Genomic DNA, 27,615 nt, shown 5'->3' with positions numbered 1-27,615 from the left:
GAAGTGTTGAGGTGTGTGCCAGTAGAGGAAGAAATTTGAATGGGTACTCATAGATTTGAGCTAGCTAGTCTTGGTATTCCTTATAAACCTTTGGCTATTGAGATGAACAACATATTAATAATATGATATGACTGTGTGTTTTTATAAAAATTTGTTTTATAACTTTTGAAGTGAAAAATTATTTGACTAAAATTTTAAATTGTGTTTTATATCTATGTACCATTTTCAGTACCATATTTGGATAAGTGTGGTTTAATTTATGCATAAATTAGTATTTTTTGTATGTTATGCACTATTGAGTCATTGTACTCAGTGATGGCTTTTTTATTACTATTGCAGGTAGAGAGACTAGTAGAGCAGCTGAGTGAGATGCTGAAGACTACAGCACTGCCTTTGAGATTTTTCGGGCATAACATTATACCCTTATTATACATATTTATTTTGATGTATATGACTATATGTACATGTTTTAATAATATTATTTTCAATTTTCTAATGTAAATTTAGACCGATGAATGTAAATCAATTTTTCTTTAATGGAATGTAAATGAAATTCTTTAGTATTAGTTTTGAAAATAATTGAGTTGAGAATTGACTTGAATTGTGGAGTTGAGAAAAATTGTGTTGATTTAGGTTGTGATGGTGGTTGATTTTAATGAAGTGAAATATAGAAAGTGCTTTTCTACAGGTCAAAAATTTTGGTTTTTCTCAATTACAGCTGGCACTCTGTCGAAATTTTACAAAATTTGCAAAAAAAAAAAAAGGTCAAAAATTTTACCTAACTTTTAAACTTCAATTAAACGTTTTTAATACCTGCTAGAAATGCTCACCACCTTAAAAAAGTAAGAAAATTATTTTAAAATCCCTTGTAGTGTATTTAATGAGTTATCGGTAGGTGAAATTTGGTAATTAATTAGGTATACTACGGGATCATGTTATGCGTTATAAAAGGGTAAGGTGTGACAGGGTAGGAAGATGTTAGAGAAAGGATTTCGATGGCATATCAACGATGGGCACTCTATTTTATGCAAAAGGGATAATTGGGTTCCTAAGTCCTTTCATGAGCGGCCCCCACCCCCCCCCCCCCCCCCCCCCCACCACAATGTATTGATAATCATATGGAGAGTATTGTGACAATATCTCAACTTATAAATGATCACAAAAATGATTAGAATGTTCAATTACTTACAGCTAACTTCTATGATGAGGACATCCGCCACATTTTGGCCGTACCCTTGAACTTCTCTCATCATCTAGACTCCTTAGTTGGGCACTTCTTCTTATGAAGTTAAATTAGGGTATCATGTAGCTAAGATGATTTTTAAAGATAAGCAGAGTTCTTCCCACAGTGGCCCGGGTCCATCAGCTCAATCAAACTTGCAATCTTTTTGGAAGGGAATTTGGAAGATTAAACTCCCCCCCAAACTAGCTGTCTTCTTATGCAGTCTACTTAAACAAAGATTGCCAACCAATGACTTACTCCATACTCACCTGCCTCGTCGAGCTAAGGAGTGTGTATACTTTGGACAAGTGGGAGACACACTGACACCTTTTTTTCACCTGCTCTCGAGCTCAAGAGTTTTGGTTCAATTCCCTCCTTATGGTACGGTCAACCTTATTGAGAGAAGGCTCAATGATGGATTATTGGACTGAATTAGTATCTTATTTATAGAAGTAGAAAGGAGACACCGACCTTATTGCCTTGCTGGTTTTCCTTATGTGGCAATTATGGAAGAGTTGGAACCAAATGATCTTTAATAATCACTGTTATCCTATCCAAGAGATTATTGGTTTGGCCCTTGCACATTTTGAGGATTTTTCTTCATCCATCCCCACTTCAGATGCTAACTCTCTGGTAGCTCCTTCTCTCGACATTGCTTGGGCAGTCCCTCCTATTAGACGAGTTAAATTGAACTTTGACGTAGCTACTAATCCTTCCCAAGGTTCAGGAGCTGTAGCTACACTAGCTAGGGACCATTTAGGACGGCATCTTGGTTGGTTTTGCAAGCAATTCTCCTGCATTTCTAATCCACTTATTCTAGAAGCCTTAGCTTGCCGAGAAGCTTGTGTCATCGCAAAATCTAAAGGCCTGTCGGATATTATAATAGAGGGAAACTCTCAAACTCTTATCTCAACTCTTCATGGGAAGCCAGCCCCTTTAGATATTCAATCAATTATTAATGACATACTGATCTTGTCCTCCAATTTCAATTATGTCCAATTCTCCTTTGTTAGAAGATGCTCTAATAGGGCCGCCCACTCTTTGGCCTCCAAAGCCCTAAAAGACTCTTCTTTTTTATATAATCCTTGGGGACAAGTTTTATTTGTAACTTCTTCTATGCCTCCTTAGGCTTTCAATGCATTCTATCTTAGAGAGAAAAAAAAAGTGAATATAGGTTATTTTATTTGCTTTTAATTTAACAGGTTTCCATGTGAATAATCAAATGGAATAATGGTTCCCTCCTTGTAGCCTGGCTTTGCATTTTTGAACTTGATTTATTATCCATCAAGATGAAGAATATATATATATGTCTGTAATTTTTTTTTTTTTTTCAGTTTCATATAATTTTTTTTTCTCTAACATTAAGGGTCTGTTTGGATGGGGTGAGGAAAGTGTAAGTAATGAAAGGGTAGGAAAGGGTAAGAAGGGTTATAATAAAAAAAATCTCATATTTGGAAATGGATGAATTAATTAGAAGGTAAGGGAAAGTAATATATATTCTTTATATTTGGAAAGAGACGAAGGAGAAGGAAAAGTAAATTTAAGGGGTGTATAAATAGAAATATTCATAAGTTTCAATTTATCTCTCTTTACCCTTCCTTACACCTCAAATTGAGGTATAAAAAGGAGGGTAAGGCTTACCCTTACCCTTAATTAACTCATATTTTTTTAAATAAGGCTAAAATAATTATTTACTGCTCTTTATCTTTATTTACCTTTTTTTTACCCTCATCCAAGTAGATTTAAGGGAGGAAAATCAAAATAGCAAATAGAAAATCCTTCCTGGAAAAGTCCAAAGTAACCATGTAAATAGTCTTACAATTCTCTCCATTTATCTAAAAAAAAAAAATTCTCCATTTTGTGGTTTGTTATTATACAATGCGAAAGAGGCAGTTCCAATATTAAAAAAATTAATTGAAAAAAATCATAAACATTAAAAGGAAAAATTCAGGACAAAAAGGAAAAAACAGTAAAGCAGAAGGTAGATTAATTTACAAATCCAAACCAGCCACCACTCAATATTAGATTTTCCTTTCCCATTTCCATAAACTAAAATGTGGCACTGTTTTAACTGTTGCGTTTCCATGCAAATACATATAAATATTCAGTGTTATTAAACGGTTGACCCGGCCAAGGGTCTAGATTAACGGATAATAATTCAATGAATAGGTTAATGATTCAATCAATAAGTTACTAAAAATTAATTAAATATAACACTTATTAATATAAATAAATCAATAAATAAAATTAATTAATTAAATTTTAATTATTTAAAATAAAATTTTGATATTTATTAAGTTATATTTAATAAACTTCAATAATATTTTTAAATATTAAATAAAAGTATTCAAGTAATATAATGTTTAAAAATTTTTATAAATGTATAATTCTCTTTTTCATATTTATGAAAAATTAAGTATATGTTAAAAATTAAATAAATTCAAAAAAAACACAAAACTACAAAGTTAGTTCAATTGATTTTGATTTTGAAGACTTTTTATAAGGTTTTGATCTCAATTCTCTATGCCAACACTAAAAAAAAAAAGATTTCATTTAATAATTAAATCGTTCGAGTCAATTAGATCACACTGGTTCATCGATTCAACTACCAAGTTGATGGAATCACGCCGGATCATTTCCTTATCCGATTTAATTACAAGTTTGAACAGGTTTAAGGTTCGGTTGATCGATTTACTAGTTCAACTGGCAGATTCAATCTTATTTAATAATTATGCAATTTCTTTCCTAATATGGACGAAACAATTAGTCTAATAAAGGTTTAAGAAAATTACATGTGATATAGACTTATTTTTATATAAAAATTATCATGTATTTGTATGATTAATTTTTACATAATTTAATTTTTAAAAAATTTCAGTAATCAAATATCAGGTATATATATTTATAAAAAAAATATAATTTACATAATAACAGAAAAATCATCTCAAGCTTTGTTGCTCATAATTTGTTTAATTTACAATTATTTGGTGATTGGGTTAATTTTATTTATATACGTATATTGAATAAATTTAAAGTGTCTTATTTTTTGGTTATTTCGCAAATTCTTAAAAAAAAAAATTCAAAATGTCAATATTTAAATTAAAAAATATAAATGTCAACATTTAAATTATTGATATTTAGATAGCCATTTTATAAAAAAGAAAGTTAAGTAAGAAAAGTATGTAATAACCTAATTTTTTAATAAATATTTTTTTATTAAGCTAATAATTTATGGATATTTTATTTATTGTTTTAAATTAATATTTTCATAATGGTATTTTTTTTAAATGAATGTTATTTTTACATGTATTATTATTACCATTATCATTTTATATGTTATTTGTATTATTATTATTATTTTTGAGAATATATTTTCTTGATAAATTTAATTGAGATATTTTTAAATTTATTAGTATGTTAATATATATATATATATATATATAAGATAAATGAATGAAATGAAAAAATAGTGGTAGTGGCAAGTGAGGACCTTGGGCAGTGTGTGTGTGCACAGGAAATAAAAAAAAAAATCTAGCTGCTTTTTCTCTCTTTCTTTCTTTCTCCCACATTCCTCCCTCTTTCTCTCTCGTCACTCTCTTCTGGGCAAACCCCCAAAACCTTTTTACAGCTGCCGACAAAACTCTGGCGCAGGGGAGCCCCACCACCCTACGACGCCGGTGAGCCATCAGCTCGTTGGAACAGCACCAGTAGCGGCGCAAATGCAGGAATTTCCTCCTTCAACAGGCGTGCAGGGGTAGCAACTCCAGATGCGGTTCTGGCTTCCTCCAACGTTAGATCAAGACAATTCTGGTGGCGTTGGAAAGCTTATTCCGAGAACTTTCTTTTGATTCTAATTTTACAGCTTTTGGTGGTCGGATTAGTGAGATAAAGAGGAAATATGTTTTGGGTTTTTTGACTTTATGGCTAGATCCCGGCCAACTGATGGCCAGTTTGGATGATCGGACTCAGGGATCATGATTTACACTCCTCAAGCTTTATTTTGATACCAATTACGTCTTGATCGGAGATCGAACGGAGAAGATGTCCATCGGACAACCTAAATTAAATCGACTGATATCAGGCGATCGAAGTAGAGTTTTGATAAACTGTCAGCGAACCCGTCACCAGTTGTTCATGGGCACCTCGAATATGTACTCAGATTGATGATAGCTCACCAATGCCCAGGACTGAGTTTTCAACTTGATCTGGCTACCCGGCGGCTCGTCCCGAAACATAGTCAATATTACAGTCGATCTTAACATTTTCAAATATCTCGAATGCATTTCAGGTCGCAGAATTTGCAAAGGTAGTCCTAAACTTAAGTTGTATAATTTTTACCTTGGCTAAGCTAGCTGATAAATCTGTAAAATATTCATGACTTAGTTAAATTGAGTGAAATAAATTTAATCATTACAAGGATGATGTAAAGGACCACTAGAAATATTTTTATAATTTTTGAATTGCTGAAAATAATTATTTGGACTGTAGAAGAGTTAGAGATTCGAGCTAGAGTTTGAAGGATTGGACCTAGATTAGGACTCTTGTAAGCCCCGGATAGGCATTATAATTGTTGTTGTGGGCCTGACGCCCTGTGTGTTGCTGTTATTGCATTTTTCTTGGAGGGGAGTTAAGTCCAGTTATAGGGAAGACTCTGCTAAAATTTTAGCAAGATCTTAGAAAATTATTCTTGCTTCTTTGATTAAATTAATAGAGGTCAATGTGTTTGTCTAGGTAATCGGTATCGGCCAGCCTTTCTTCTCCTTTCAGCTAGACTAGTTGTAATCAAGTCGACCAATCTATGAGTTGAATATTGATTGTTTTTGTAATTTTAATATTAATTACATATCTAGTATGCCCATGCATTCTATAAATAATTTATTATACACATAAATAGTAAATATATTAAGGGCATTTTGGTTGTTGCATATTTATTTATTATTATTTATTTGTGATTGCCACCTTGAGGATAATTTGGAGCTCTGTGTGCATGTTGGCGTGAGTATAGTGTAGATGTGGACTTGGGTAGGACGGATAGTCATGGCTGGAGCTTGACTCACAGGGACTCAATCCTTTTACATGGATAAGTCGGAGTGAGTATGACTTTAAGTTGATCTTGCTGACCCCTGCACTTGGATTATTAAGCAAAAGTTCGGCTTGAGTTGACCTCGCTGGCAGATATTGGATTAAGAGAGTTGTATAGGAGATCAGCTCCCATATATATATATATATATTGATGTGATTTACTGCGTGTGTGAGTAGCTCTAAATTAATTTCTTGTACGAATACTGAGTAAATTATTTGTTTTATGTGTTGGATGTGCATTTCATGGTAGGATTGCACTAGTTTTAAATAGTTATAGAACTTGCATTTATAATCAATGTCTAAACTCTCTGAGTCCAATACTCATTCCTGTCCAAATATTTTTTTCCAAGTTGCAGGAGGAGCGAGTTTATTTCTTTGAGTATAACCTGCGTTTTTCCTTTGCAAGTTGTATCTATTTATTTAACAACGAGAACTCCACTGTGACATTGAGTTATGCATTTATAGTATATATTTTACATGAAAAATTATTATGATATTAAATAGTTTGTATATAATAGTATTAGGGTTGAACTGGGCTCCCCTATTTTTGGTTTCTGATGGTTATTAGGTTGGGTTGGTTCAAATAAAAATATAATATTTTATTTTATTTTATTTGTATATTGGGCCTTAAATTTGGCCCTGGTTATGAGTTTGGGAATAATGATGCTTACTACAGGCCTCGGAGGCTTTATGTCGACTCAAGTCTTAGTGTCGATTTAGCCCGTAAAATTGGGTCGTGACAAAGTAGGTGAAACTAGATTTTTTTTTTTTAAAAGTAGGTGAAACTGTTAGGAATATAAAATTCTTATAAAAAAATTAATAATTGTAAATATTTTTTATAAAATAATAAAGGAAAGTAAGTGAAATTAATTTTTTTTATGTAAAGAAAATTATTTTCATATTGAATAAATAAAATTATGTAAAAAAATAATTATATTAAATAGTATGATATAATTTTATTGTTGAATAATTTTTTTATTCAATATAATTATTTATAGTATAATTTTATTTATAATAAAATTATATTAATCGAATAATAATTTATTCTCATATTAATTAAAAAATAATATAGTTATAAAATTAAAAATTAAAATAAAAAGGGCATAGCAGGAAAAAATAATATCGTTTTCACTCTCTTTTTTTAATTTATACAAAAAACAAAAAAGCTCAAAATATTTTTTAATATTTCTTTCATAAATTCTCATCAATTTTTTTTCTTTTCTCGTTTCCTTTTCGTAAAATAAAATAAAAAACTTTTATTTTTAACAAAATGAAAATTTTAATTTTTTTTTCTTTATCCAACCTTTTCCATTCTCTCTTTTCGTGACTGCAAAATAAAAATATAAAATAGACCCTTGGTTATTGGACAACTGAGTAAATAACAAATGCATTCAATTAGGATGACAACAAATAAATACCCGTTAAAATCATCATTTCGAAACTTAGGAGTAGATTTTGAAACTTAGGAGTAGCAATTCGGATTGATGGGTCGTATTCGTAACGTGTTAACACGCGATACGAATACGATTAAGGTCAAAACGAACACGATACGATTAATAAATCGTCTCAAAAATTTAAATACGAATACGACCCTTATATTGTACGGGTTGCACGATATGATTAATATTAAATTGTATTAGGTGTATTCAATATGACACGACCTATTTAACACAAAATAACTCATTTAACACGGCTTGACACTATTTAACCTATTTAACACGCTACATAAGTGGGTTCATGGGTCATAATGGGTCAATGGGTTAGTGAATCACGGGTCAACACGTGACACGAATATTAAATCGTGTCATAATCGTGTCAAGTCGGGTTAACGGGTTAACCCGTGACACAATACGATTATAACCGTGCCATAAATGGGTCGATACGAATTTGACACGAATACGAATAAGTCTAACCCAAACTCTATATTTTCGTGTCATGTTCGCGGATCGTGTCCAAAATTGCCACCCCTGTCCAAACTCAAAAAGTAAATGAATATTCAAAAATATACAATTTATTGTGATTTCTAATTATTTTTTTTTATAATTTTTTTAACAAGTGCAACATTGCATTTAGTAAGATTCATTCAATATGTTTGTTTATTATTAATTTTATTTATTACTCATTAAGAATCTATATTAAATCTAAAGTAAAGAGAAAGTGATTCTCTCTTTGTTTAGAATTTTATTTTTTTTTTAATTTTTACAAATTTTAAATTTTAGCTTTATTTTTCTTTTATTTTTCTTCATATTGATTGGACCAATTAAATTTTTTAAATTTCATATATAATTAATTATGACATTGGAATATAATTATATTAATTATTATATTCATTATATATGACTATTTTTTTATTTTATGATTTTTAATATTTAAAATTTTATCCAATTTTATAGTACTTTTGAATTTATTTCACTTAGTTTTCTTATTTTCATTGGACTAATTAATATTTATATATAATTAATTATGACATTAGAAATATAGCTATTTTAGTTATTATATTCACTGTATATGACTTTTTTTTATTTTGTAAATTTTGATATTTAAAGATTTATCCAAATTTATACTATATAAAAACAACTATATTTCTTTTTTTTTTAAAAAAAAAAACTCTACTAAATGGTTTTGATAAAAAAAATTAAGAATTTTTTTTATTGAGATTAAAAAAAAAGAATTCTTAAAGTATAGGAGAGTTATATATATATATATATATATATATATATATATATATATATATATATATATATATATCATAAAAAGACTCTTTGTATACATAAAAAAACATTTTTCAAAAGTCAATAATAATTAATAACAAATAATTTAAAAAAAAAAATCATTTTAATGAAATTTAATATTACAAAATATAACCTCTCATAATTTTCACTACTATTTAAAGAAATTTTAAATGACTTATCTCCGGATCTACGCTTATTTTCAACTTCCCTAAGCATTTCGTCGCTTACTACGCCCTTCCTCGTCTCTGGGTGTACACCAATATATAAATAATATGAACTCCAAAAAATTTTGCTCTCTCAATGTCTTTCTTCTCCTCCATCTAATGTATTGTTGCTCATTTTGTACAAGATACTGCAAAATGATAAAAAAGCCTTTGCAACAAACATTTTATGGCATAATGTTATGTACTATCACTCTTCTTTTATCACTTTAATTACATTACAAGGCTAATTATAAATCATCATTTCTTTTTTTTTTTCAAAAAATTACATAAAATTAATTATTCATTCATTCTTCTCAAATTCTCCCTTTGTTCTATTGTAATAGACGACTCAGAAATTTTTTTATTCCACTTTATTTACTATTTTAGAAAATCGGAAAAGTATTAATATTTTTTTAAATATTACTCTTGTCTATTATTATTTCTAATGCATTTAACTTTTTTTTAATACATTTCTACATTATAATAATATTATTAAAAAACTATTGAAAAGCTTTCTAACTACTTTCTCCGTCTTAATTCAATAGCTTTTTAAAGAGGAAATTATTAAATAACATTATTTTTATAAAAAAATTAATAATTAACTAAAATATTTTTATATAATCATGTTAAATAAAGATAAATATATTAAAAATAATAATAATAAATAAAAATAAAATTTAAAAAAAAGTACTTTTTATTTTTTAAATAACAAATAATTTAGGATACAAAAATTTTACTAAATTATCTATTATAATAATACGGAGGGATTATTAATTAATTGGATTTTTTTTTCTTAAACTTATTATTATTATTATTTTTTGGGGACAACTCTTAAGCTTAATTCAACGTGGGATTTTTAGCGCGAGAGTTCGAATAGTTATTTTAAAGAATGATAGCCAGTGAGGAGTCGCAGCCGAAATTTGTGAGCCCGTTAGCCCAACTTTGGCAAAATTGGGCATTTATTGAGAACAAGAAAAATTTCAGCGTTTCGCGGTTTTAAAAAAAAATGCTTTCATTCTTCTTCCGGTAATAGCGGCAGCACCATATCACAGTCGCAGTCACAATAAATAATAGTGCAGGTAAAACAAATGCTCTGAGCTGCCCCTGCCTGATTGCGGGTTTTATGCATCAACAAATCCAATGCGTTGCCAGCTAAACTTCTCTAGTAGTAGGTATTAGCAGTGGAGCTCAGCTCAGCTCAATAATTTTCATCTTCAAATCCATCCCCTGCTTACCATGATGCAGAGATGGAGCAGGAAGAGATCCCATTTTCCTTTGGCTGCTTTTGTCTTGCTCGTCTTCATAGCTTGTTCAATTCTCTATAACGAAAGTAGCATTCAACACATCCATGAACACTCAGATCATGTCTCTCGCAAACCAGAAACTACAGCTGCTTATATTAAACCAAATCTTCCTACCCACTCGACGCGAGCTCCAGGTATGCTGTATGCTCTTCTTTCTGGAGATTTATTAGTTCTAATCTTTACCATGTACTTCTATTTGTTTATCTTTCTTTCTTTTTGCCCCCTATTTTGGGATTTCAGAGTTTTTGGATAGGTTCGTTAGTTGCAACTCTACTAGAGTGTACATTGGTAAGAAAATCCGGTTGGTTGATCCGAAACTGAAATTGGATCGACGGAGAGAGGGTTTGGAGAGTTGTGATGTGTTTTCGGGTAAATGGGTATTCGATAATATATCTTATCCGCTTTACAATGAGTCCGATTGTCCGTACATGTCGGACCAATTGGCATGTCACAAGCATGGAAGGCCTGATTTGGGATATCAGTACTGGAGGTGGCAACCTCACAATTGCAATTTGAAGAGGTATATTCTTATTTGAGCTCTATTTTGCTTCTATGAACATTGAATTCTTCTTTAGAATGTAGTAGTTGGCTGTGTTTGGTTGCATGAATTGAAATTTTGTTGAATTTATTCTATTAGAAACGTATGCAGCCTTACTAGTGCTACTTCAAAATGGTGTGCAACTTTTGCAAATTGTGGGGGTTTTTCTGTCAAATTAGACTTCATTAATGGTATTTCTTTCTCTCTTTTTTTTATTTAATTTATTTACTTATTTGATGCAATAGATGGAATGTGACTGAAATGTGGGAGAAGTTGAGAGGGAAGAGACTGATGTTTGTGGGTGATTCACTAAATAGAGGGCAATGGATATCGATGGTGTGTTTGTTACAATCAGTGATTCCAGCAGATAAGAGATCCATGTCACCAAATGCTCCTCTTACCATTTTCAGGGCAGAGGTAAGCAAACAAACTAAAAACAAAAACCATAAACCTTCTTATCCTGCTAATTGCAATGTGTTTCTTCACTTTACCTCAAGAAATACCATCAATAGGCCATAGATCTAAAAATCCTTTTTTATTGTTTTTTGTTGATGTCATTTGCAGGAATACAATGCTACTGTGGAATTTCTCTGGGCCCCACTTCTTGTTGATTCTAATTCTGATGACCCTGTGAATCACAGATTGAATGAGAGGATAATCCGTCCAGATTCAGTTCTAAAGCATTCATCAAAGTGGGAACATGCTGATATACTAGTTTTCAACACGTACTTGTGGTGGAGACAAGGCCCTGTTAAGCTGTTGTGAGTGCTATCCTGTTCATGTTTGATCTTAGGACAAACGCATTCTAATGCTTAATAAATTATCATGAATTTGTAATTTAATAGCTCCTAATAACTTTTGCAGATGGAGTGATGAAGAAAATGGAGCTTGTGAAGAATTAGATGGGTTAGGAGCTATGGAGTTGGCAATGGAGTCCTGGGCAGATTGGGTAGCTTCTAATTCCAATTCCCATGAGAAACAGGTCTTCTTTGTGACCATGTCTCCAACACATCTCTGGTGAGTAGAAAACCTGTTGTATGATAATCTCAAATTCACATTGTTAAGATATGTCATCTCCAATGGAAATATTATTTTGCTTCTTGAAGGTAAAATAAATAAGCATGCAATTTAAACAGAGGACCAATTAGAACAGGTGATTGTTAGCTGAATAACATAATTTTTACCATCTCTTGTTACTTGCATGCATATTATAAAACTTATAGATATGGAGTTGGTTCTATTCTGCCATTATTTCCTGTTATAGATTTAAATAGAAGACTTATCATAATTTTTCAGTTTAGTTTTAACATGCAAGTTGATGAATGAAAATGAATTGTGATATGCTGATTCAGATTTTGCATTGTATGTTCTTGGTAGTTCAGGACCTGCTGGAATTTCCTCGAATTGTTATCTATTCTCTTGTATCTATTCTACCATTATAGAAAGGTGAAACCTATGTTTACAGAGAGAGGGTGCATGTGCACTGGGTGCACCTAATAATCTCTCTTTTTATAAAAGGAGTTCTCCCAATGTCTCTTCTTCCAATTATTAATTGCCAGCTTTAAACAACCAATTGGTGGGGAATTTTTCTCCTTCTGCAATCATGCTGTCTTGTATCATAAGCATTTAGATACTCATTGGTTTGTTTTATTCCATTGGAACATAGTAACATGAGATGCAAATGTGAAGGTTGTAACCTACCTTTGCAATCAGTTTCACAAGTATCCACACAGGCATATATAGAGGCTCTCTATCTGAATTCCTGTCTGACATCACCAAAAAAACTGATATAAACAATAGAAATGTGTTTTATCCTATCGTAATTCATGATTGCCAAGCATCTAGTGTGCCAATTGCCATTACATGAGGAAGCTTCCGTAGGTCAATTCTCTTATAACTTGTAGGCACCACGTTGTGAATCCATTGAGGACTGCCTCTTATGTTTTTATTAAACTATTTTCATAATTCAGGAGCCGGGAGTGGGAGCCTGGAAGTGAAGGAAATTGCTATAGCGAGAAGTCCCCTATTGCTAGGGAGGGCTATTGGGGAAGTGGCTCTGACTTGCCCACAATGCACATGGTAGAAAAAATCCTCAGCAGATTGGGTTCGAAGGTTTCTGTTCTTAATATCACTCAGTTATCTGAGTACCGAAAAGATGGCCACCCTTCCATCTATCGAAAATTTTGGGAAACACTGAGCACCAAACAGTTGTCAGACCCGAAGACCTACTCTGATTGCATTCATTGGTGCTTACCTGGTGTGCCTGATGGATGGAATGAATTACTATTCCATTTTTTGTAATGCACGTATATCCTTCCTGGTCTTAGCAGTTTCAAATAGCAATAGTAAAAGAATTCTAGTGAAGCTCATGTGTCCCTGGAAGGGAATGGCTAAACTGCTGCTTAAACGCCTGATACTTCAGAAGAAACGATTGGGAAGAACAAGTGATTCTTGTGGGCTAGCGATTAGCCAAAGCAAAAGCTTCAGTGCTGTCACAAGTGCTGACTGTGAATATATATTGAGTGGCTCACACGAACAAAAAGAAAAATTTTGATTTGATTCAGCCCTGATTTAGTGGGAGCATAGTCTTGTGGATTGTTATTGAAATTCAGATAAAATAATATTTAATTTAGCGAGCTTCATTTTGCAATATGGTCCTATCTATCGACATCACCAAAGAAGATAATGATTAGTGCTCAAAGAACAATATGCATGGCAAAGAGTATAAAGCTGCTTGTCATGCAGGGAAACACAAATTTCATATACAAGAATGGTCGTATCAACGAGTGTGATAATGATGAATTAATCTCTTTTTTGTTTTTCAATCTTTCCTTTCATCAAACAGTTTAAGTTGAACTATCATTTCTTTCCCCTAATAAGCAGTTTGTTATATTTTCTTTCTAGTCAGGGTTTATTAATTATATTGATGTTTGTTTGTATGGCAGAGCACCTGAACCCAATGCACTTAATTTTCCGCTCCAAACCCAAAGACAAATTAATCCATCCAGTTTTCCTTGCCATCTGTATTCTTTTTCCTAGTTGGAAAGTGTAACTGTTAAGGCCCAGGATTCTGGTGGCTTAATCAAGGTGCTTGTGCAGTGAGAAAGAAAGGGAAAATGAGGGTAAGTGAGAAAGTAAGGAGAGTAAAGAGAAGAAATAGCAGAGAAGGAGAAGAAGGGGAAAAGGAGGGAGAAAGAGATCAGGGGAAAGAATCAGAGTTGAGAGAATAGCTATTAAATTTGTAAATTGCTCACATCTCTCCTGATACAGAATTATTGTTATACGTCTCCCTCAGCTCAAATGCTAGAATCTATGAGAGATTACATCTTCCCAATTAAGTCACTACAAGTTCCTAAAAATACGCTCCCCATGAAGATTATCCATGTCCCCAAGGATGAACAGAAAAAAACTGAAATGGTGCAGCAGCTTAGCATTTCCAAGTAGCTTTATCTGCGTGTAGTCGACTGCACCAACATTTATTTAGTGGCAGAACTAAGCCTTTTGAGCATCGTAGGAACTCGCTTTGATCAAGCTGGATTTGAGCTCCTGTTACAAAATTAGTTTGAGAAAAATAAAATATACTAACAGATATCAAAAACATCATGATACAAGAAAGATGGATTCTTAAACAAACAATAAATGGATTAGAATCAATGAAAAGATGGTAGTGGGATTACATGCAGATGCAAGACTACACCTTATTCCTATAAATGGTGCCATCTTCTTCAACATGCCAACCTGCTTCCTCACAAAGAGCCTTGAGCAGGTCATTGGTGTCAGCATGTTTAGGAAGCTTGTAGTTTCCTTGCTGTCTAAGCCCTGCAAAGATCTTCCGAGCCACTGCTCGCCGTCTGCGCTCCCTTTGCTTGTTGTTTTGGCGCTCTCTATCCGAAGGAAACCGATATTTGGTAACAATACCATCTTTGGTAGTTCTGTGAACTATCCAAGGCCCTCTACTACTCTTGATACAACCTCTTATTGTACTCGTCTTCTCATCTGCCATCTCTTGCTCTCTCTTAATCCTCTTCCCTTGTTTCTGAATAAGGTTTATATGCTTAATATAAAAAGAGGAATCCAAAGGGACCAAAAGGAAAGTAGCGTAGGCAAATCAGAAAGGAATATCAGTTTCCCAACATAGTGTTCTCTGGCTGGTGTAACGTGATTGAACTGAGATTGCCATGGTGTGTGACCATGTTTACCAAAATGGGTTGCAGTGATTGCCTTCTCCTTTAAATTTTTCATGCAGTTTCAGGGATAGTTTTGTCAAATGCTTGTCTTTTGCGACTGCAGCAGTCAGCATGGTCTTAAAGCCGTACCATGTAGAAGCATATTGAGAGCTTAGATTCCATGCAAAAGTTGTACTTGTTTGCGCAGAGAAATTCCATGCTGTGCTCCTTGGAAGAAGACATGTTTAGAAGGAGGGCTGGAAAGAAGTCATTATTTTCTTGCCACGCCAAATTGCAAACCCGAAGGTGAGAAGAGAAGAGACAGAAATTACAAGTGTTGGCATTATTACTGAACAAGTTGCTCATGCTTGTTTCAGTTTGACCCAAAAGATCATTATTCATCGATACCTAGAGATCATAGCCAAAGGTTAAAGTGCTCCTTGTGACAAATGGAGGAGGGTTTAATCTAGCTAGTCCTATAATGGAAGGTAGAAATCAAAAAACTTTATGGGAATAATGCCTTGTTTCTAACAATTGCAAGCAATAATCGCATGGAGAATTAATGGTTTAGATGCCAAATATCTACAATTACAGAGATGATACATTACGTTGCAGCATTTGGATGGTTTGATTTCCTAAATTGGAATATACCAATGAGATAGTGAAGTGCTTCGATGGTTCGAAATGATGAAAATACCTTTATGACACTTTTCCTATGCAAACTGCTTTACCTACACGCTGCGACCTGAGAATTTCAGTTGCCAAACCACGGTAGTGGAGCAAATATTAGCAAGGAGAATGTCATAATTACATTTACAGATGAATTATAAGAACGAGTTGCAAGCCGCGCCTTGCGCAATTGAAATTAAATTTATATGTATAAAAAATATTCAATCTATATGCAAAGCTCGTCTATAAAATAACCCTTGAATTTTAAAAATTATTTTGTAACTATAATAAAATTAAATTATTTCTTTCATTACATAAATGAATTAAAAATATATTCATTACAATAAAAATAAAAATATTTAAATATTTTAATAATTTAATATAATTGTGATTACATTGCATATCTGATTACATTATTTAGTAATACAAAAAAATTTGTATGGAATAACAACTACATAATATAATCAATTATATTTAAAGTAACATAATATTCATTATTTACAATGGATGTAATCATGATTACTTATTTTGATTTTTTTTTTAATTTATTGTCAATATTATCACTACAATTATCATTATCTTGCCACCACACTGCTACTAAAACTACTCCTACACTACCACCACATCACCAACACTACTATCACTACCACCACATCACCAACACTTGACTACTGCTATCACTACTTAGTTATTGTCACCTCTACTACCACCTGGCCACTACCACCACCACTGCCTCATTTTGCAGTCACCACCATCATCTAACTATCATTGTCGCTGCCACCGCCACCACTACTTAATCATCACTATCACTCAACTACTAATCATTGGAACCATTATCATTTATTATTAATATTATAAATAAATTAAATATTAAAATAAAAATTATCATGACGTTATACTACTTACATTTTTTATTTTACAACTAAATATAGGAATGTAATGATAATTATATTACGTTACAACTTTGATTGTATTACATAATTAATTACATTACATTATATTACACTCTACTAAACATAATCTTAATACATTAAAAGTTATTTTGTAACTACAATAAAATTAAATTAGTTCATTCATTACATTTGAATGAAAGATGCACTCATCATGATAAAAATAAAGTGCACCTACAAAGAACTTGAGTTCATATGAGAATAAAATCATCAACTGTTTAATTAAATATTTGCATGTAGATTTATATATTTTATATACACACTTTAATTAATTCTGCACATATCTCGATACAAATATTTAATTTAATGATTTTCTATGAACTCGAGTTTATATTAAAAGTAGCTTAAAAAATATATAACTTATGAATTTCCGATAATTCATGTTAGTGGGTTAAAACCTATTAAATAACTTTAACACATGTAAGAAAAAAAAAGTAACTCTTGCATCTTTTTAGTATTCCTTTTTCATATATCGTGTTTATAATAGGGTTGATTGGAAAAAAAAATCTTGAAATTTATTAATTTTTGTAATTAAACCCTGAAATTTGCATAATTATCAATTAAATCATTATGTTTGATTGATATCTCAAATTGACCCGACTGTTAATAAACTGTTAGTATACTTAACAGTAGTTTCATGTCAGTTGTTATATCATCACTGGAGAAGTCACATCAGAAACTCCAAATTAACCCTAATATTCCACCGTAAGAAATCCATAAGTAAACCTTTCTTCAAAATCGATTCTCACTCTCTCCTTGCACTGATTCAATCCTAACATGTATACAAGTTGCTTCTTCTTCTAATCCAATGATTCAATCCTTCATTCACCGATTACTATGTTTGAAAGTGAAGGTTCAGTGTCACGAATCCAAGATCTTTCTCCTCCTTTGTCCCCCTATTCTTCCTCGTTTCCTCTATGCTTTCTTTCCTCTTCTATGTGCAATCGAGTTCTGCATCCACACTTATTGCTAGAGCCGGAGGAAAAAGGTGGTAAATGATAAGGAATGCCACACCTTACTTCTCCGCAAGGCATAATGTGATCCCGTAGTATACTTAATGAATTACTGAACTTCGCCCACTAATAACCCATTAACTACACTACAAGAGATTTTACAACAATTCTATTTCCTTTTAAAGGTGGTGAGCAATTTTGACAGGTATTAAAAACTTTTAATTTAAGTTAAACCACATATCAAATTTTCAATTAATTTAAAGTTTTCACAAATTTTATAAAAATTTCGGCAGAGTGCCGTCTATAATTGGGAAAAATCAGTTCTTCAAACACCTGTAAAAACACTTCCAATATAAATAGTTTTCAAATGCCAACTGCCAATATTTCTCAATTCAACATAATTCAACCACATCTCAATTCAAAATACACAACTCAAAACATTCTCAAAACAGTTCAATAAACTCATCAATCTTGTATTTAACTTAATTTACAGAAACTGGTCTCAATTTACAACAAGAAAAACAAAAATAATATTATTATAAATTTTTACTGTATAACTGCTCAACTAATACAAACGATATATATGAACAAATATTACATCAAACTAATTTATAAGGGTATAAATAAATACCTGTACAAAAACTTCAATGGAGCTCCCTTATCAACTTAGCAGCTCATTCTGCTGCTTTTTCTTTTCCCTTATCTGCAACAGCAAATAAAGCTATCACTGAGTAATTTTTACTTAGTTGTGCACAATAAAAATTTAAAGATATTGAATATCAAAACATACATCCATAAACACAAATTAAAACCATTGCACAAGATAATTCATAAAGTTCAAGTCAACTTTTGTAATACTATTTTGTCAAAATAATTTATAAATTACAGTATTGTCAAACCATACACAACTTAGGTCATGATATAAAATTTCCGATTAATACCGTGTTGTACACCACTACAAAGCAATCTCAGCCCCACTAATCGAAATCAATGAGGGAGGTGGCTAGCTACCTATATGAGTACTCATCCGATCTCGACCTCAACTGGCAAGTCAGAGAGGGAGGAAAATAATCTATCTCAACCCCATAAATGGAGGAGGAATATAATGGTACTATCATGCTAAGTGTGAATCCGAAACCAATTTAAATCGAGTTATTCAAATATTTCATGCAAAACACAAATCAATTTTTATTTTAAATTTCCATACACAAAAGGGCAACACAGTATTTCTCGAATCTAATAATTAATACAAATAGTTTATAATGCATATCTAAACCAAATTTTCAATTTGAAAATAGTAAAGTAAAATTTATTGTGCACAAACCTGGAATGAGTCGCCTCTAGGCCTTGACTCACTTTTCCTTATCGCCCTTCTCAGTCTCTTTTTCAATTGAAACACACAATTTACAGTTTTTCATGTAACGATCGGGCTACAACCACTAGAGAAATTGTCCACTTTGGCCATAAGCCTCACGGTTTTGTCCCATAGGTGGAATGAAAAATTTCTTAGGAGGTCACCCATCCTAGGATTTCTCTTAAGCGAGCACGCTTAACCTTGGAGTTCTTCCAACTCTCCAGGCCATTCCACCAAAAGGCGCCTTTAATGATTAGTTCCCTCATTTTATATATCATTACTTTTGAACCCAAGACCATCTCCGAGCTTTGCCGATGTGGGATTTGCCTAAGAGACCTTTCTCCCCCCCTTTCGGGACTCAGCGTCCTCGCTGAGGTTTGCTCCACTATCGGCCAAGAGGACACGTGAGCGGCTTTGATACCAATTGTAACGATCAGGCTATAACCACTAGAGGAATTGTCTGCTTTGGCCATAAGCCTCACGGTCTTGTCCCATAGGTGGAATGGAAAACTTTCCAGGTGGTCACCCATCCTAGGATTTCTCTTAAGCGAGCAAGCTTAACCTTAGAGTTCTTCCAACTCTCCAGGCCATTCCACCAAAAGGCGCCTCTAGTGATTAGTTCTCTCATTTTATATATCATTACTTTTGAACCCAAGACTATCTCCGTGCTTTGCCGATGTGGGATTTACCTAAGGGACCTTTCAGTATCAGGTTTCATAATTAATCCAACAGTTAATTTCATGCATACTTGAATGTACACCTAAACTTGCTTAAAATGGAATTCTTTGAATTTGGTAATTTGGGGTTACTATTTATTGCACTATTCAAGTCAAAATATTGACTTTTTCATGCTTAATAGTTATGTTAGTCTTAAATGCACTCACATACCACATTTTGGGTCACAAATATGTTGGCATTGATTGCCAATTGCCATTCGAAGTCTATTAAAGTTAAATCCTAAAATTTCAGTTTTGGGTCACTAGTTTATACTGTTTCATTGGTCTATTTATAGTGGAAATTTGGCCAACTTTCCTTTATCAAAGTTGTTCCTTATGGTCTTAGCTTTAATTCTCTTTTTAAATCACTATATTTAGAGTTTTTTAGCTCAAGTTATGTTAATTTCAATGTGGCTGGCCAGATTGGTTTTAACCCAAAATTCTAGGTACCAATTTTGTTCTGGCAGTTTTGGCATACCGACTGCAGCTCACTTTTCGGATGGGTTATGGTCAGAATTTAGGTTTATGTTCTTCATGAAAGTTGTAGTGTTATATCTCAGCTTTCTATCAGTATAAAATTTAGGTCATTTGGACTATCCTAGACCAACTTATGACTAAATGAATAAATACTATTTATTTGGTTATTTTTGTTCTGTGGTAGTGTGTCAATTCCGGGTTTAACCTAATTGTTCACTAACTTAAAGTCATTTTCAGGGCAGGGTTTCTACATGAATATTGTGTCATTATGTGTCTAATTTCATCTCCAATTGGCTTCACACCAATTGGAGTGGCAGAATTATAGTTTTGATCCTTGAAGTGGACCTTGGTCTGACTGTCCAAAATTGGACCCCTACCAATCCAAATTTCATTTCACTTCTCATCACTCCAACACACTCCAATTGGCCCCAATTGACCAAATTGAGTCTCAATTAGGTCAATTTGCCTCAATTTCAAAAACTCCTAAATTTTCTGTCAATTTCCCTAAGTCAAGAACCCTAAGTTCTCTACTTGGTTCAATTGATGTAATTAAAGTGTATAAATATTATCTACACAATTAATTAAACTTAATTACACTTTTAATTCCCTCCAAATCCATCAAACCCTAACATTTCTAATGTTGGCCGAAATTCCCTAACTGTCCCATATGTTTGATTTTGTTTAATTTTTACATAATTTCTAAGTTAACTCATGTATATGAGCATGAATTTAAAGAGAGAAATTAAAGTTTATTACTAACCTCTTTCTCCAATATCTCAAGCTCCAATTTCTTCAATTTCTTCTTCCTTTTGATTCTCAATATGCTTGCCAAGAGTAAAAAATAAGGTTTAAGGAGGGAATTTATGGGATTGATGAGGGAAATTCAAGCTTTAAAAGCTTGAAATTCTTTGGTTATGGTGGATTTTAGTAAGAGAAGGAAGACTGAGAGAGGGCCACGGTAAAATGGAAGAGAAGAAGACCAATTTCATTTTTATTTTTTTTGGTTTTTATCCCTTACTTGACTTAGTCAAATAAATAATTAAATAGAAATTTATTTATGATCTCATGCTCATGTCATGGAGGTGATGTCATTAATCTTATTTTCATTTCATTTCTTTTTCCTTTGTTTTTCTTCATACTTCTTCAATTAAATCTATACTTCAATATTTTAATTTCTTATATTTTATTGGACAGTTAGGTCATGAGTCACCTCTGAGGGTGAATTGACCAATTTTCCCCTTGCCGGCTTAATCCGGTTTATCCATAATTCTGTATTTCTTTCGAAATCCTGATATAATTATTTGACCTGATTTTCAACTCTTTTATGAGATTTTCTCATTTCTACTAGCTTTGCAAAAATTCTTAGGACTGCGGTGTCACACTGCCCCATACAAATTAGAGTTACAACTGACCTCGCAGTCACTTCCCGGTACGGTCACCCATAGCTGTGACCCCCGACTCATTTAATCTTTTATGTTCTGTTTTTCTTATTTGTACTTTACCTTTTGGTCATCACTATTATTTTTCATTCAGGGCTTTTTTACGTAACTTAAATATGATTCTAATTTTCTTAATTGTCTGGACCGACACCGGTTATTGGAACATTAAAATACACAGACTTATGCATATAGGAGTGTTATAATTCTCCCCTCTTAAAATGAATTTCGTCTCGAAATTTTACATGGTTTTAGTCTCTGAACAACTATGGGTGCTACCTCCTTATATCTTCCTCTCGTTTCCAAGTAGCTTCCTTGCCTAAATGATGGTTCCACAGCACCATAACCAGGGGTATCTACTTGTTCCTTAGCTACTTCACCTCATATGCCAGAATTTCTATAGGTTCTTCCTCATATGTGAGGTTTGGATTCACCTCAACCTCTTCTACTGGTAGCACATGAGAGGGGTCTGATCGATACCTCCTTAATATAGATACATGGAAGACATTGTGTATCTTTTTCAGCTTTGGAGGTAGTGCTAGTAGGTATGCCAAAGGACCCACTCTTTCCAGAACCTCATATGGTTCGATGAAATGAGGACTCAATTTCTCCTTTCTACTAAATCTCATAATTTTCTTCGAAGGGAAAACCTTGAGAAATACCTTATCACCCACTGTGTACTCAATATCCCTCCTTTTTAGATCGATATAGGACTTCTAATGGTCTGATGCAGCCTTCAGTCGATCTCTAATAAGTTTGATCTTTTCCTCTATCTGTTGAACAATTTCTGAGCCAATCATTTTTCTTTCACCCACTTCATCCCAACATAGAGGAGTTTTGCACTTTCTGCCATACAGAGCTTCATATGGAGGCATGCCTATGCTTGATTGATAATTGTTGTTGTTGTAAGCGAACTCAATCAAAGGCAGGTGTGTGTCCCAACTATCTTCAAACTCAATTACACAAGCCCGTAGCATATCCTCCATTATCTAAATTACCCTCTCAGACTAGCCATCTGTCTATGGGTGGAATGTCGTACTGAAGTTCTATCTAGTTCTTAGGGCTCTCTGAAGACTATCCCAGAATCTAGAAGTGAACCTAGGATCTCTGTTAGACACAATAGATACTGGCACTCCATGTAGTCTCACAATCTCATCAATGTATAGTTTAACCAATCTCTCTAGGCTATAATCCATCCGAACTAGCAGAAAGTGAGCAGACTTGGTCAATCTGTCCATGATGACCCATACTGCATCATGGCTCTTCTGTGTTCTCGGAAGTCCCATTATAAAATCCATTGTTATTTTTTCCCATTTTCATTCAGGCACTGGCAATGGATGTAGCAAACCAGCTAGTACTTGATGCTCTGCCTTCACTTGCTGACAAGTTAGGCATTCAGATATGTACTCAGCTATATCCTTTTTCATCCCATTCTACCAATAGTGTACTTTTAACCCTCTGTACATCTTAGTGCCACCAGGGTGCATAGCAAAAGAAGGCTCATGTGCCTCCTTCATAATGATTTGTCTCAATTCAACATCATTAGGAACGCACATTCTGCCCTGGTGTAGTAGTAAACCATCATCATGCACAGAAAATCAAAGTTATTCCTTATGGTCTTAGCTTTAATTCTCTTTTTAAATCACTCTATTTAGAGTTTTTTAGCTCAAGTTATATTAATTTCAAGGTGGCTGGCCAGATTGGTTTTAACCCAGAATTCTGGATACCAATTTTGTTATGGCAGTTTTGGTATATCGACTGTAGCTCACTTTTCGGATGGGTTATGGTCAGAATTTGTGTTTGTGTTCTTCATGAAAGTTGTAGTGCTATGTCTCAGCTTTCAATCGGTATAAAATTCAGGTCATTTGGACCTTCCTAGACCAACTTATGACTAAATGAATAAATACTGTTCATTTGGTTATTTTTGTTCTGTGGTAGTGTGTCAATTCCGGGTTTAAGGTTTAACCTAATTGTTTACTAACTTAAAGTCATTTTCAGGGCAGGGTTTCTCATGAAAATTGTGGCATTATGTATCTAATTTCATCTCCAATTGACTTCACACCAATTGGAGTGGCATAATTATAGTTTTGATCCTTGAAGTGGACCTTGGTCTGACTGTCCAAAATTAGACCCCTACTAATCCGAATTTCATTTCACTTCTCATCACTCCAACACACTCCAATTGGCCCCAATTGACCAAATTGAGTCTCAATTAGGTCAATTTGCCTCAATTTCAAAAACTCCTAAAATTTCTGTCAATTTCCCTAAGTCAAGAACCCTAAGTCAAGAACCCTAAGTTCTCTACTTGGTTCAATTGATGTAATTAAAGTGTATAAATATTATCTACACAATTAATTAAACTTAATTACACTTTTAATTCCCTCCAAATCCATCAAACCCTAACATTTCTAATGTTGGCCGAAATTCCCTAACTGTCCCATATGTTTGATTTTGTTTAATTTTTACACAATTTCTAAGTTAACTCATGTATATGAGCATGAATTTAAAGAGAGAAATTAAAGTTTATTACTAACCTCTTTCTCTAATATCTCACGCTCCAATTTCTTCAATTTCTTCTTCCTTTTGATTCTCAATATGCTTGCCAAGAGTCGAAAATAAGGTTTAAGGAGGGAATTTATGGGATTGATGAGGGAAATTCAAGCTTTAAAAGCTTGAAATTCTTTGGTTATGGTGGATTTTAGTAAGAGAAGGAAGAGTGAGAGAGGGCCACGGTAAAATGGAAGAGAAGAAGACCAATTTCATTTTTATTTTTTTTGGTTTTTATCCCTTATTTGACTTAGTCAGATAAATAATTAAATAGAAATTTATTTATGATCTCATGCTCATGTCATGGAGGTGATGTCATTAATCTTATTTTCATTTCATTTCTTTTTCCTTTGTTTTCTTCATACTTCTTCAATTAAATCTATACTTCAATATTTTAATTTCTCATATTTTATTGGACAGTTAGGTCATGAGTCACCTCTGAGGGTGAATTGACCAATTTGCTCATTGCCGGCTTAATCCGGTTTACCCATAATTCTGTATTTCTTTCGAAATCCTGATCTAATTATTTGACCTGATTTTCAACTCTTTTATGAGGTTTTCTCATTTCTATTAGCTTCGCAAAAATTCTTAGGACTGCGGTGTCACACTGCCCCATACAGAATTAGAGTTACAACTGACCTTGCAGTCACTTCCCGGTACGGTTACCCATCGCTGTGACCCCCGACTCATTTAATCTTTTATGTTCTGTTTTTTTAATTTGTACTTTACCTTTTGGTCATCACTATTATTTTTCATTCAGGGCTTTTTTACGTAACCTAAATATGATTCTAATCTTCTTAATTGTCCGGACCAACACCGGTTATTGGAACATTAAAATACACAGACTTATGCATATAGGAGTGTTATAATTCTCCCCCCTTAAAATAAATTTCGTCTCGAAATTTTACATGGTTTTAGTCTCTGAACAATTGTGAGTGCTACCTCCTCATATCTTCCTCTCGTTTCCAAGTAGTTTCCTAGCTTGAATGATGGTTCCACAGCACCTTAACCAGGGGTATCTGCTTGTTCCTTAGCTACTTCACCTAATATGCCAGAATTTCTATAGGTTCTTCCTCATATGTGAGGTCTGGATTCACCTCAACCTCTTCTACTGGTAGCACATGAGAGGGGTCTAATCGATACCTCCTTAATATAGATACATGGAAGACATTATGTATCTTTTTCAGCTTTGGAAGTAGTGCTAGTCGGTATGCCAAAGGACCCACTCTTTCCAGAACCTCATATGGTCTGATGAAATGAGGACTCAATTTCCCCTTTCTACTAAATCTCATTATTTTCTTCGAAGGGAAAACCTTGAGAAATACCTTATCACCCACTGTGTACTCAATATCCCTCCTTTTTAGATCAATATAGGACTTCTAACGGTCTGATGCAGCCTTCAGTCGATTTCTGATAAGTCTGATCTTTTCCTCTATCTGTTGAACAATTTCTGAGCCAATCATTTTTCTTTCACCCATTTCATCCCAACATAGAGGAGTTTTGCACTTTCTGCCATACAGAGTTTCATATGGAGGAATGCCTATGCTTGATTGATAATTGTTGTTGTTGTAAGCGAACTCAATCAAAGGCAGGTGTGTGTCCCAACTATCTTCAAACTCAATTACACAAGCCCGTCGCATATCCTCCATTATCTGAATTACCCTCTCAGACTGGCCATCTGTCTGTGGGTGGAATGTCGTATTGAAGTTCTATCTAGTTCTTAGGGCTCTCTGAAAACTACCCCAGAATCTAGAAGTGAACCTAGGATCTCTGTCAGACACAATAGATACTGGCACTCCATGTAGTCTCACAATCTCATCAATGTATAGTTTAACCAATCTCTCCAGGCTATAATCCATCCGAACTAGCAGAAAGTGAGCAGACTTGGTCAATCTGTCCATGATGACCCATACTGCATAATGGCTCTTCTGTGTTCTCGGAAGTCCCATTATAAAATCCATTGTTATTTTTTCCCATTTCTATTCAGGCACTGGCAATGGATGTAGCAAACCAGCTAGTACTTGATGCTCTGCCTTCACTTACTAACAAGTTAGGCATTTAGATACGTACTCAGCTATATCCTTTTTCATCCCATTCTACCAATAGTGTTCTTTTAGCCCTCTGTACATCTTAGTGCCACCAGGGTGCATAGCAAAAGAAAGCTCATGTGCCTCCTTCGTAATGATTTGTCTCAATTCAACATCATTAGGAACGCACATTCTGCCCTGGTGTAGTAGGAAACCATCATCATGCACAGAAAATTTAGGTTTCTTACCATCCTAAACTTCCTTCATCAATTTCTGATACTTCTCATCATTCTGTGCAGCCATTTTTGTCTGATCAATTAACACTGGCTGTACATGCTATGCAACTACCGTCTGTCCCTCATCATCATCCTCCAAACTAGCATGTAGTGCTTTCAACTCATGCACCATAGACAAAGGAGAAACTCTTAGACTTGCCATAGTCTTATGACTTAAGGCATCTGCTACCACGTTAGCTTTCCCTAGCTGATAGTCTATTAAGCAGTCATAATCTTTAATCAATTCTAACCACCTCCTCTGCCTCAAATTCAGCTCCTTCTGGGTGCCTAAATACTTTAAGCCCTTATGATCTGTGTAGATATAACACTTCTCCTCATACAAATAATGTCTCCAGATCTTCAGAGCAAATACAATAGCTGCAAGCTCCAAGTCTTGTGTGGGGTAATTTCTCTCATGTGGTTTCAGCTGGCGTGATGCATAAGCAATGACATTTCGATCTTGCATCAGTACACAGCCTAACCCATTATGAGAAGTATCACTATAAACAGTGTATTCTTTACCTAAAGTAGGTAAAGTTAGAACTGAAGCTTCAGTCAAACATCTCTTCAATTCATTAAAACTCTGCTGACATTTATCAGTCCACTGAAATTTTACATCTTTTTGAAGTAGCTTGGTCAGTAGAGATACTAACATAGAAAATCGCTTAACAAAACGGCGGTATTATCCAGCTAAACTCAGAAAACTATGAATTTCTGTGACATTCCTGGGCGGCTTCCAATTAAGGATAGCTTCAACCTTGCTAGGACCTACCTTAATACCCTCTACTGATACAATATGCCCCAAGAAGGAAATTTCCTTTTGCCAAAATTCACACTTCGATAGTTTGACAGATAGTTGTTTCTCTTTTAGGGTATGTAGCACAATCCTCAGGTGCCTATCATACTCCTCTACATTCCTCAAATACACCAAAATGTCATCAATGAATACCACCACAAACTGATC

The 27,615-nt window shown here is 33.5% G+C and overlaps 2 protein-coding genes across 2 annotated transcripts; one reads left to right on the top strand and one right to left on the bottom strand.

Annotated features, from left to right (window-relative positions):
• The first annotated feature begins 10,300 nt into the window (after positions 1 to 10,300).
• On the top strand, positions 10,301 to 13,731 carry LOC110656727 (protein trichome birefringence-like 35). The gene is made up of 6 exons (XM_021813637.2): positions 10,301 to 10,677; positions 10,784 to 11,063; positions 11,327 to 11,498; positions 11,646 to 11,842; positions 11,946 to 12,098; positions 13,052 to 13,731. Exons 1-6 carry the CDS (start codon positions 10,476 to 10,478, stop codon positions 13,380 to 13,382), a joined length of 1,335 nt encoding a protein of 444 aa, XP_021669329.2. The 5' UTR covers positions 10,301 to 10,475; the 3' UTR covers positions 13,383 to 13,731.
• Positions 13,732 to 14,299: 568 nt separating this feature from the next.
• On the bottom strand, positions 14,300 to 15,173 carry LOC131180209 (BES1/BZR1 homolog protein 1-like). Its single transcript, XM_058147848.1, has 2 exons — positions 14,779 to 15,173; positions 14,300 to 14,627 (listed from the first exon to the last, which is right to left on the bottom strand). The coding sequence occupies exons 1-2, from the start codon at positions 15,082 to 15,084 to the stop codon at positions 14,574 to 14,576; spliced, it is 360 nt and encodes a 119-aa protein (XP_058003831.1). The 5' UTR covers positions 15,085 to 15,173; the 3' UTR covers positions 14,300 to 14,573.
• Positions 15,174 to 27,615: the final 12,442 nt, after the last annotated feature.

This window comes from Hevea brasiliensis, chromosome 5 (assembly GCF_030052815.1).
Source record: "Hevea brasiliensis isolate MT/VB/25A 57/8 chromosome 5, ASM3005281v1, whole genome shotgun sequence".
NCBI classification, from domain to species: Eukaryota; Viridiplantae; Streptophyta; class Magnoliopsida; order Malpighiales; family Euphorbiaceae; genus Hevea; species Hevea brasiliensis.
The sequence above is the reverse complement of the archived record's forward strand: the minus strand, read 5'-3'. Positions and strand labels throughout refer to the sequence as shown.

Coding starts and splice junctions, on each gene's coding strand:
- LOC110656727 (XM_021813637.2), top strand. CDS start 10,476: ATGATGCAGAGATGGAGCAGGAAGAGATCCCATTTTCCTTTGGCTGCT. Junction 11,499..11,645: donor TTACCATTTTCAGGGCAGAG/GTAAGCAAACAA, acceptor TGTCATTTGCAG/GAATACAATGCTACTGTGGA. Junction 12,099..13,051: donor ATGTCTCCAACACATCTCTG/GTGAGTAGAAAA, acceptor TTCATAATTCAG/GAGCCGGGAGTGGGAGCCTG.
- LOC131180209 (XM_058147848.1), bottom strand. CDS start 15,084: ATGGCAGATGAGAAGACGAGTACAATAAGAGGTTGTATCAAGAGTAGT. Junction 14,628..14,778: donor GCACCATTTATAGGAATAAG/GTGTAGTCTTGC, acceptor ATTTTGTAACAG/GAGCTCAAATCCAGCTTGAT.